Genomic DNA, 11,695 nt, shown 5'->3' with positions numbered 1-11,695 from the left:
ATAGTCACACAGGAACATATCCTCCCACAAAGTCATAGTCACAAAGGAGCATATCCTCTAATAAAGTTAAAGTTACACAGGAACATGTCCTACCAGAGTATTTTTCTGAAGAGAGTAAAGATTGAGCTAAATCTCATTCCCTGGGAACAGGCACAAATGGCCTGGCAGTGGATGAACAATACGCTCTTAACAAAAGAGACACTTTCCACCCCCACAGCGTTTGAACTGTGTGTTCACGAAGCAAAGACTCTGATGATAGATGCTGTAAGACTCTCAAGAGGATTCGAGTTCAGTGACCAACACCTATGCAGAGTGGTTCACAACCCCCTTTAATGCCCAAACCAGGAAATCCATGTCCCTAGCTCCTGAGGACACCTGCAGGCATTAACACACGCACACACACACACACACACACACACACACACACACACGCACGCACGCACGCACGCACGCACGCGCACGCACGCACGCACGCACGCACACGCACACGCACACGCACACGCACACACACTCATGCACAAGTACATACACATATGCATGCACACATGCTTATGGACACACACTCACACATACCATTAAAAATATTATTGTTTTCAAGATGTGCATTCCATCCAAAAGTGTTGGTTCCCTCCACGATTTCTGTCACCAAAGATCTCCCTTTTCCAGTAACAGCAGCCCCCTACTGCTTGAAGCAAAATCTACAACCTCTTCAAGTGGAGACACAGTCAGAATGCTTCTTACCTAAACGTCACTGAATGGGACAGGTAAATAAAAACTCTGCATACCTTATAGGAGGCTGAGGTTTTCTTTTTGTTCATTGTGACTCTTGGTTTTCTGAATTTCTCCATTGTCAAATAGAAAACTATGTGTTTCTGAATACAAAGTAAAAAATGCACAATATTTAGGAGGCAGAGAAGAAGCAACAGCCATTGTCTCCCAAAGACCATCATTTCCCAAGGATGGTGAAAAGCACTGGATACTGAGTGGTTTCATCTGGCTTTTCTTTTTCTCTATTCCAATCTAAAAACAAACGCACAGCTCCACAGTAACTAAATAACCATCACTGCAATACACCTCAAAAGGTAAAGGTACCATGTAACCCATCACAAAAACAGAAACCAGAATCATAAAATTCATCATAACTAAATGTAACTATGATGTTGCAATCTTTGAGGACTTGTCATTAACCCTGTTTGTCTCAAATAAAAGATTCTTGATTCCCTCTAGCCATAAACTATTTATTCCTACAGAGTCTGTTTATGTATTTTCCTCCAAGGACCAACTCTGTGTTAAACCTCTTCACTGAGTTATTCTAATATCCAACCTTGAAAGGGGCATTGAGTGCAAATAGTTTATTTAGGAAATATAGGCAGCAGTGAAGAGGGTTTTTAGAGGGACCCTAAAGGGATGAGGACCCAGTGGCTCTTCGACACTCTTGACAAGAATGGAAGTTAATGAGAGCATCTTCAAGAGCAAGAGCAACAAACACACGTAGTTTTTATTATTTGTATTCATTTATATGTATGTGCATGTACACAAAAGTACATGTAGGGATCAGAAGACAATTTGTGGCAGTCGCTTCCCTCTGTCCATCACATGGGTTCCAGGGATTAAAGTCAGCTTGTCAGGGTCGGTGACAAGCACCTTTTTCCACTCAACCATCTTGATGCACCTCACAGGGAAATATTTAGAAGTCCAGCAGCAAAACAAACCTCTGGGTGTCAGTTTCTGCTCCTCAGTATAAACAGGAAAATAACTAGAATTAGTAAATTCCTTGTGGGGTCTTTATAATAAAGGCATAGAAATTTCTCCTTGAACAGAGGGGTTTTTCAGATTATACTAATTGGGTAAATTTTATTATATATTAAATGCAAAGCCTACATCAAATTATATTTGTTGCATATAATATTTAGAAAGGATAATATAAAAGAAAGGTCAGAGGGTTCAATGCTGACCAAAAAGTACCTGAACAAATAATCTAAAAGTGGCAGAATTCAACAATGTCTTATCACCACTTCTTCAACTTAATTTGAATTTAATTTAGAATTTAATCAGTACTATAGTTGAAATTAGATAATAAAACTATTAATATCAGGATCTCAGAAACAGAAAAAATTTACAAAGCTTTCTGGCAGTCAAGTTGAGGTCTCATCAGATAGGCAAACATGCCAGAGGTCTTACCATTTTCCATAAATATTGAGAAAAATACCTGGGACTTGACCCTTTCTCACCCTTATGATTAGTGAGTTCTAGAATGGACTGCCACACAAAAGAGATGGAGCAGTCCGAGAATCATTGAATTCTTGTTTCTAAATATTTTCTATGATGCTTTTCCTAGCTCTCAAATATATGTTGACCATATTCTAACCACATATGTTGCATGTTTATCCTGTTTCATTAAGAGTCAATAGCTGATTATTTTCTTTTAACAACATTCTTGTAAACTCGGACCTTGCCAAGTCAAGGTAGTAGCTCTGGAATCCTGGTTTTGAGAAAACCTGAAGCTTGTTTTGATTTCTGTAATAATGCTAAGGGCTTACACTCCATGTCTTTAATACCTGTCAATGATCCCTTGTAAAAATTCTCAGAAAATTACAATTGAATAAAAGAATAAACAGGAGTACCTGCCATATAACTGAAGGTTATTAACTTCCTGCTCTAAATTGCTTATCAGTTAATTGTATAATTCAGGTTTCACACTTCTGTTAGAAAGAATGAGTAGGAATATGTAAAGCTGCACATATTGGCTTAGAATTTTAGGGCTGTTGAGATCACTCATGTTTTATTATCCTTGAAAAGTCTCATGGCTGAGCCTCATATCAGGGAAGAAATACATAAACCACACATGGGAAAGCACCACAGCTGTCAGTAGAAATGTATATTTTTCTCAGCAAAAGGAACAGAGGGTTTTAAGAAATCTTTTTTTTCTACAAGAAAAAATTATGTTAACTTTCTAACTCTCCTTTAGAAACCCTGTAAAAATAAAGGTCATCTGCATCACTCTGAATATTGCTATAGCAGCATGATTCAGATTCATAAGCTATATCTGGACTGTAAAAGAATTGTGGACACTTAAAAATTATATCACAGTGACTGCTGTAACTGTGACAGTAAGTATTGGTTCCTGTTTGTGACATGCTCCTTCTAAGTCTGGTGGACTGTGGTCTTGGTCCTCCTTGGCTGAACACTTGACTTGGGGGGAGAGGTGACAAAGGCTGACAAAGGAAGACTGAGCTGCACACAGGGCTGAAGCACCATCTTAGAAACATGACTGGTGGTGACCTACTGACCTTTGTGTATCCCACTTCTGACTGAGACTTCGATTTCTTCTGCTGGCACTGCTCCACCAAATGCCCATCAAAAGTGACATATTTCGTATTCTTAAATTGACATGATGCACATCAGGTAAAAGACTTTCCAATGTCTCCAAATTATTTTAGTAAAAAAGCATACTTCACAATCATCATTCAATGATATATCATTGACATAAATTTTAAAACCCAGAGCTACACTGTATAACATACAGTAGAAATAACATACAGTAGAAATGCAAAGTGCAAATTTGGGAAACAAAGTTCATCATCTTTGATTTCAGAGAATGAAAGGGAATAACATTGAGGTGAAAAGCAAGAACAATGAAAACTTTATTGATAAATGTTTTAAATTTTATTTCAAATTTTACATTTGACTATAACTTTATTGATTTAGATAAATATACTTTAGGATGTCATAATTTGTCAAATAGTAAATATAACTATCTAAAGCTTTGGGGTTTTCCACTTCTCATTTGTGTATTTATGGAACATTGGTCACACTTACAGAAGAAGAAATCATACTGCATTGATCACACATGATCCTGTGACTCAGTCATACAAACAGAATTCCTATGAGGTCACAGCTGTTCTTGCTCCAACTGTTCTCAGTTGAGACAGCCTGCTTCCCACAACAGTCAGTTTTTTATATTTTTGGTTGTGAGCCTAGCCTTTAATGGCTGAGCCACCTCTCCAGCCCAATAGTCTGTCTTGAATGAGCAGACAACATGAGGGATGAGAGGCTGCAGACTTGAATGTAGGCCCTTCCAACTGCACAAGATTCCTCTTTCCGATGCCCTCTAGAAACTCCAAGTGTTCCTCTCCTTCCTTGAAGACCCCCATTTTCCATGAGAGAGTGCCTGTCCTTCTATGTTTGAAGTAGTTTAATCTGTTGAGGTCAGACTCTGGCCTCTTTCCTGCCTTCTGTCTCTTTACTTTGTGCTCCAAATCTAACAAAGCAGCCGTGAGCAGGAGTAAGGATGGCATCCTACTTCTCTTTCCAGTTGCTATGACAACACAGTTTGACCATGATCACTTAGTAGGAAGAGGATTCATTTCACCTAACACTGCCAGGTCACAGTCCATCATAGCATGGAAGCCACAGCAACAGAAGTTTGAGTGAACTTGCCTCATCACATCCATAATCAGGAACAATGAGCATAGAATGCTTCTGTGTCAAGCTCTTCTCACTCTCTCCACTTCACTCAGTATGCAGGGCAGACCTGGAAAAGGTGCTGGTCATGTTCAGGCTGTGTCTTTCTACAGTGATTATTGAAATCTGCCACAGAAGCTCACTCTAACCTAATCCAAGTGCATTCTTATTGAGATTCTCTTCATGGTGATTCTACCCTGAGTCAAGTTGACTGAACATCACAGATGGAGAGTTTTTCTGAGGCTCTTGAGGCGGTGAGACAAGCTGTTACACTTCCCAACACTAACCTGCAGTCTGAAGCAGGAAGAAGCCAATACTTCTCCCTCTAGTGCACACTACATAGGCATCCACTGCAGTCATTGTTTATGTGTAAATGAGTTGTATCTTCAAGTCTCCTGGAGATAACCAGTCAGTAGAAATCATTAGGGAAGTCTACAAAACCACCAGTAGGGAAGCAACCATGTCTCAGCAATCATTGTATGGTTTGACCCTGCTATGTCACTTTTCCTGGAAGCTGTGACCAAATGTCTATACATGGCAGATAGAGTACCAATGACAGACCAAAGTAGTGATTTCAGAGAAGTCCATCTGTGAGAACTAATAATTTTATTTAGGTTACTTACAATAGAATGGATGATCAAAAGTCAATCAGCTACAGCCCTCCCCAGCATCTTACAGGTTTGTGTTCAGCTCCCCCTACAGCCCCAGACACTGTGCACTCAGAGCACAGAAGTACACAGCTGAGTCTCTCAGGTGCACAGAGGCTTTCTTCAGGTGGAAGGAAGAGTCGCTCTTCCTAAACTCAGCCTCAAAGCCATTCATGCCCTGAACAACTGGGTCTCCTGAAATGTACTTGAGGAGAAACTGGAGGCTGTGGCCATGGCGCTGCATGTACCAAAAGAGGTAAGAAGCTCCACCATAGGAATAGTTGCATCTGAGCTCTACTGAGTCCCCTTCGAAGATGGTGACATGGGCATCAGCCTGGGAAACTGACTGTGCTTGGACATCTCCTGCAAAATCAATGATAAAATCCATAAACATGATACAGATTTCACGGAGGAAAATATTCTTATTAAAACTCAAGTGAGAAAAACACTGATTCCTGTGCATCTATAAACAATGAGGAAGTTTTACTCACTCAGGAAAAATTGCATCCCCAGGAACAAGATGAGGACTGGAAGCATGGCTGAGCACTGGGAACACCTCTGCTGCCTTCCTGGAAAAGCTTGGGGCATGAAGTTCCCAGTTCTTGAAGATAAAATCCCAAAATGGCATGAAATAAAATAACCCTGCAGAAGTGGTCCTGGTCCTGGGAACTTTCTGACCTCTGACTGTCTTTACTTCTTCACTTAACAGATGTTCTAAGAACTCACCCAGATACAAGGAGCAACTGCAGCAGTGGAGGCAGCTAGTCTGTGCAGCATCGCCCTCTGGCGGCCAGTGCAGGATAAAGACTCTGAAGCAAATCCATGTGCTCTTTTTGTGTAGAGCACACCTCATGTTTCAAAGCTAATCTGTGCTGTGTTGAGTCCTAACCTAATGAAAATAGACCATGCAAAATGGAAGAGTAATTTTCTTTTGAAAAAATGGTCATATGATAAAACTGTTAAATTTGGAGGCCATTACCACTTGCAAGCAGCCCTGCTGCCTGAAACAGTCAAAATCCAGAGACTGGATCTTTAAAGTGTGTTTTGTTGAATCCAGGAAGCTAGGGAAGAATTTGCCTTCCCAGCATTTTCTCATTAGCGCACATCTTCTCTGTGTTCTGTCTTTAGAGTCAAATATTCAAGACAGAATATTTGAATAAAGTTTCTTCCAACTTCTGTTTCCAGAGAAATGGATGTTTTACTTGTAAGAAATCCTCTGATCCAGACAACAGCTACAGCAGATATAATTACCCACTTGTCTGCAATCTGCAGGTGTGCATCTGAGTGGGTCCCTGTGGCCGGCGCCAACTCACAGGGAGCTCCTGGGATTTTGTTCAGCTTTTGCTGTCACTCATATGTTCACCGAGAGCACAGAAATATTTTGCTAAATCCTCCAAATGAAAGGAAAGGTAGAGCTGATACAGTTGACTGATTTCTAGAAATAGACAGAATGTCAAACATTCTATGCACCCAACCAGAAGAACTCTGAAAAATTAAGGAAAATCTTTTTTTCACTAGGACATTCCTTATTCCAATAAAAAGTAGAAGGCGATCTCCCTTGACTCCTATGAACAATCCAGGGTGACTACTTCCCATTCCTGTCTGACTGCCAAATGATGGACTTGAGTCACGTTCTGGACCACAATGGAACCTGTGGAAACCATAACACAGTTGATTCTGTAAGGCAAGAGACAAAATATTGTTACACTTGGGATAAGAAGGACACAGAGACAAATGCAACTGAAATCACAGTTTGCCTTTTTCCTCCAGATCATTTTTTGCTAGATCCATGTGAAGCTCTGTATGCTGGGAACAAGGCTTCCTGCTTAATATTCCTAACTGTAAGGGAATCAGACATACCGGAAAGTCCAAGGCCACAAACACACACAGAAGGCTTGGAGGAAGCATGTGACACATATACCCCTACACAAATGTGTCTGTTGTGCCCAGGATCTGGGTTCCATGCACTTTCAGATTCCATACACACTCCATAGGTGGTTTGGATTTTTTAGTTTTCTTTATATTTTGAGATTATGGTCACAACATTTCCCTCTTCTCTTTCTTTCCTCCCTCCAAACCCAACCATATACCCTTCCCTATCTCTTTCAAATTCATGGCCTCTCATTTTATTAATTTTTATAGAGAGCCAGAACAATGCAAATCAATTTGAAGTCCACTCTTATCCTTCTGGCCAGATGGCTCTTGGATCTGAGATGTCCTTCCCATTTTCTCTCCCTCCCAGTCTCTATCTGTCTCTCTCTGTCTGTCTGTCTCTCTCTTTTCCCTTCTCCCTCTCTCTCTCTCCCTCCCTCTCCCATATCCTCCTCACCGCTCTACCCCTGCCCATGCTTAACTGAGAACAAACAAATCATTAGCAGTGTGTTTGCTGCAGATTCCTTCTTACAGAAGAAATCCACACTTGCTCTTGCTGTTCATATGCAGTGCCCTCTCATTGTGCCCCAACCTCAGCCATTACCTATGCAGACACATTCAGGTCAAACGCCCTTGGCTGACCTTTATAAGCCTTTGCTGTCAGTGAACATCCAATCAAAGGAAGTTCTGGTAGGATATAAAGAAAGTGACTTTGGTGAGATAAAAAAAGACATAGAAAATAGTAGTCTAAAATATGAAACTTTGCCTTTAAAAAATGAAATGAATTTATCAATTTCAAATAGAATTGTGAAGATTCAGTAACATTAGATAATCAGAAATAATAATGCAATATGGAGAAAAGACAAAAAAAAAAACCCATCATCATTTGGTCTGGATAGTCCTGGGATGACACACCATCAAAGAAACAATAGACTGGAGCATCTGCTGATGGAACTAGGCTGACTAATGATGGTACTTATCACACACACACACACACACACACACACACACACACACACACACACACACACACACACACCTACACACACCTTGAAAGGATTAAGATTTAAGAAAAGAGTAAAAGAAAATAGACGTGAAACATGGACTCCTTAGGGGAAGCACCAATGAAGCATAGCCCAGAGAAATAGAAATCATGAGAACAGCTTGGCCTAGACACACATTAGTATCTGGCAGTTTAAGTGGGTGGATGTTGGGCAGGCTAATGAAGGTAGTGTTGACTGTGGCCAATAGTCATGCCATTCTGAAAGAGAAGTTTTTCCAGCCTGTTTATGGAGCATTTCCTTTAGTGTTCTATTAGATTTCTGAACCACTGTTTGTCCCGTAGGATTGTGTGGTATTCCGGTTATAAACAAGTGGGGTGCAAATAATGTGTACCTCAAAGGAGCCAGACCAACTTTGACAAACAGATGTTTTTAATAGGAGAGTACTCACATGATGGAGTCAGTCCCCTACCACCAGGCAAACCATGTAACAGAGAACTGCCTGCGTGTGAACCTCATATTTAAGGTCTTACTACCTCACTGACCACGCCCTAATGTGAGTGGTCTACATCACCTGTGCCAGACTCCAAGAGGGGGTGGCTAACATTTCCACTACAGATCTCCTTGATGAGAATCCCTATGGAAAATTACCCAGAATCTAGTAAGGTAAGCAGTTAGCTGGAGTGGGTTCTGTGCAAGCAAGCAGTTTAACAGAAGCTAAAACAAGCATCTTGACCTTGGGTACTTAGAAAGGAGTTAGGTAGTTTTCCAAAGGATTTCTCATCAAGGAGATCAAATTCTATCAAGCCTAAAAACCTGACTTCAGAAAGAATACAAGATAGAGGAACCTCTGCACTGTTATTTTGTCACATTCTGCATTGGTTATATGGGCATGAGTCAAATCATTTACTCCTCTTGTCCTGGGGGGCACAGTTGGTCGTAAGGACCAGAGCTTAACTGAATTTTCTTGGTTCAATGTGGTTGGTGATGCAATAGAAGATGCAGGGTTCTACCATTAGCCTGATCAGGATAAGAATCAATGGGATGGCTAATACTGACAGTAAAGTGGCCAGTTCCAGGGACCAGGTAACAGAGACTGATACTAATTATCTGATCTATGTCTCCTTTCTTCCCTACTTTGAGGTTTTCTCTAATCATCTCTGATTGGCTGAAATAGAAACCATGGGTTTCTCCTAAAGCTATACACAATCCTACTTATGTCATCATGACAAGAGCTTAACCTCCTTGGGTTTCCAGAATTGATTCTATTAAAGAATCTACTAGTTTTTTTTTCATCTGGATATGGAGTCTTCTAATATTCCTAAGACCTTGTTGTGGTTTGAAAAGGTATGGATCCTATAGACTCATGTGTGTGAATGCTTTGCCCGTAGGGAATGGCACCAATAGAAGGTGTGGCCTTGTTGGAGGAAGTGTGTTACTGTGGAGGCAGGCATTGAGTCTTTTATGCTCAGACTATTCCCAGTGTGCTACACTGTCTCCTTCTGCCCCCTACAGATCAAGATGTTGAACTACTAGTTCCTTCTCCAGCACCATGTCTGCCTGCATGATGCCATGTTTCCTGCAGTGATGATAATGACTAAACTTCTGAATTGTAAGTTAGCCCCAATTAAATGTTTCACTTAAAAAGAGTTGCCATGGTCATGGTGTCTCTTCACAGCAGTAGAAACCATAACTAATACCTGGTCCACTTGTTGACTTGATTCTCTAAAATTTGATCACTGACCATAAGGGCCAATGTTCCTATTCTTGTTGCCTGAGCAGTTTTGGCTCCAGCAGAAGTGGAATGGGGAGAGGTGCACCTCGCTTCAAGAGCCTTGAAGCCTGGGGTTCATCTTAAACTGTGATCTCTCTCTTCTTCTCCATTATATAGGTACACCTGGGGCAGGAAGTGCACTAGCACACATAGAAGGGACTCATTGGAATGCCATGTAGGAGGCACATTTAGTTCAACCATTTGGGCATGCCCACCAATTGGTCTCAGGGGCCATAAAGTATCCCTGCTGATAATAATTTACCAGAGTGAAGTGAGTCTTTTAGGTCAAAGGTCCTGGACACCAGGCAGGTTCCAGCTCCCAGTAGGTCCCCCAGTGTTAGCTTAGACTTTTCCCAGTTACATTTGGTTTTATTTGCTGGTGGGATGATGGTGTGACTGGTTCCTAACCCTATGTAGAAATGGAGTCAAGTGTTCAGGCACAGCCAGCAATCCTTATCAATTCTCACCTAGGAGTAGTTAAGCAAAGGTTGAACCTTGTCAAGGGTAAAGAACATAGAAGGATTAATGATTCCATTTTTCCTCTGTTACCATGAAAAAATACTTTCTAGTATCATGAAAACTAGTCAGTAGTGGTGAAGGCACCGAATCATCTTCTCCATATTCAGTAATATTTGTATGTGTTTGTCTTCAGCAATGGTGCCTTGCCATCAGTATGTGGACAACAACCAATATCTTTGGCAATAGCCTGAACTGTTTCAGGGTTTGATTAGACATAACCCATTCCTGGACCTGGAAGTTCCACTCAGTGATGAATATATCAAGTTGGGGCATTGTCTCCCCCCCAATATTGGGTGACTCCACTCAGATTTCTTTCATATGTGTTTATATTTTAAGAAGCTCCTACCATATTAGGTTTCCATGCAACCTCTCAAACTGTCCTTAGTGTTGGTTGTCATTCCCTATATTCCATACCATGCTGCCACATGACAGAGAAGTAGTGGGGACCACTCTCCCAAGTTCACAATTTCAGGGCTGGCTCACCCACAACTCCACCACCAGAGTTGGCTTTACTGAGCTGCCCAGGCAAGGTGCAGTTCCTGTTCTCCTGGGTGCTGTGCTGGTGAGGGGTAGGAGTAGCTCTCCCACTCTTATGACCTCAGGACCAGCTCTCCCATCCACCTCAGGCATAGAGGGGCCAGGGAGGGCATCTCTTCCTGCCCATCCACCATATGGCAGATGAGGGGCAGGGCCAGATCTCCCATGCTCATGTTCTCCAGCTGGCTCAGCTGTGCCCCTGTGGACAGAGTCAGCTCCACTGTGCTGCCTATACAGGGGCCACTTTCCCAAGGGTTGCAGCTGGTAAGGGGTAGGCCATCTCCCTTGCCTGCTGGAAGTGGTAAGGATGAAGGGGGAGAGCATCTGTCCCTCACTCCCACCACCACACCACAGATGAGGGAGTTTGCACCACCTATGTCCCTCTCATGCCCTCAGGGCTGGCTCACCTGAGCCCCGGTCTACTGGGTCAATTCTACTGAGCCACCCAGGTGAGGTTTAGGACCTTCTATCCTGAGTGCTTCAGCCAGTGGGGGACAGGGCCAACTCTGTACAGCTCTATCCTCTCTGCCTTGGGTGGTATCAAGACCCAGGGACATCAAAAGAGACCATGGCTGCATCAGAGACATGAACCCAGATGTGGTCCTCAGCAGCATCCCATGCTCAGACATCACCATGGCCCTGGGTGTCAATTAAGCCACCCACCCCATCCCACTCCTCATCTCTTCCCTCTCTTCATATATGTCTCTGTCCACAGGACATGAACCATTCTGTGTGTGTCTCTCTCCCATACTACACCACATATCTCATCAGGCCATCTGTCTAGTGCCAGAAAGTCCAGTTGGGCCTATGCTTTCCCCTTTGAGCCCATCACCCCAAGCCTGAGTGTGGGTCTCCTTGGAGCCTGGAAGGACAATGCTTTC

The 11,695-nt window shown here is 42.2% G+C and overlaps 1 gene segment (V, D, J or C); it reads right to left on the bottom strand.

Annotated features, from left to right (window-relative positions):
• Window positions 1-5,160: 5,160 nt before the first annotated feature.
• LOC113831168 lies at window positions 5,161-5,505 on the bottom strand. The segment is given in 1 exon segment: window positions 5,161-5,505. A coding segment is annotated over 1 exon segment (345 nt).
• Between the last annotated feature and the right edge of the window lie 6,190 nt (window positions 5,506-11,695).

The sequence above is a fragment of the Cricetulus griseus genome (assembly GCF_003668045.3).
Source record: "Cricetulus griseus strain 17A/GY chromosome 1 unlocalized genomic scaffold, alternate assembly CriGri-PICRH-1.0 chr1_1, whole genome shotgun sequence".
Classification (NCBI taxonomy): Eukaryota; Metazoa; Chordata; class Mammalia; order Rodentia; family Cricetidae; genus Cricetulus; species Cricetulus griseus.
Note: the sequence above shows the minus strand (reverse complement) of the source record. Positions and strands in the feature narration are given on the sequence as shown.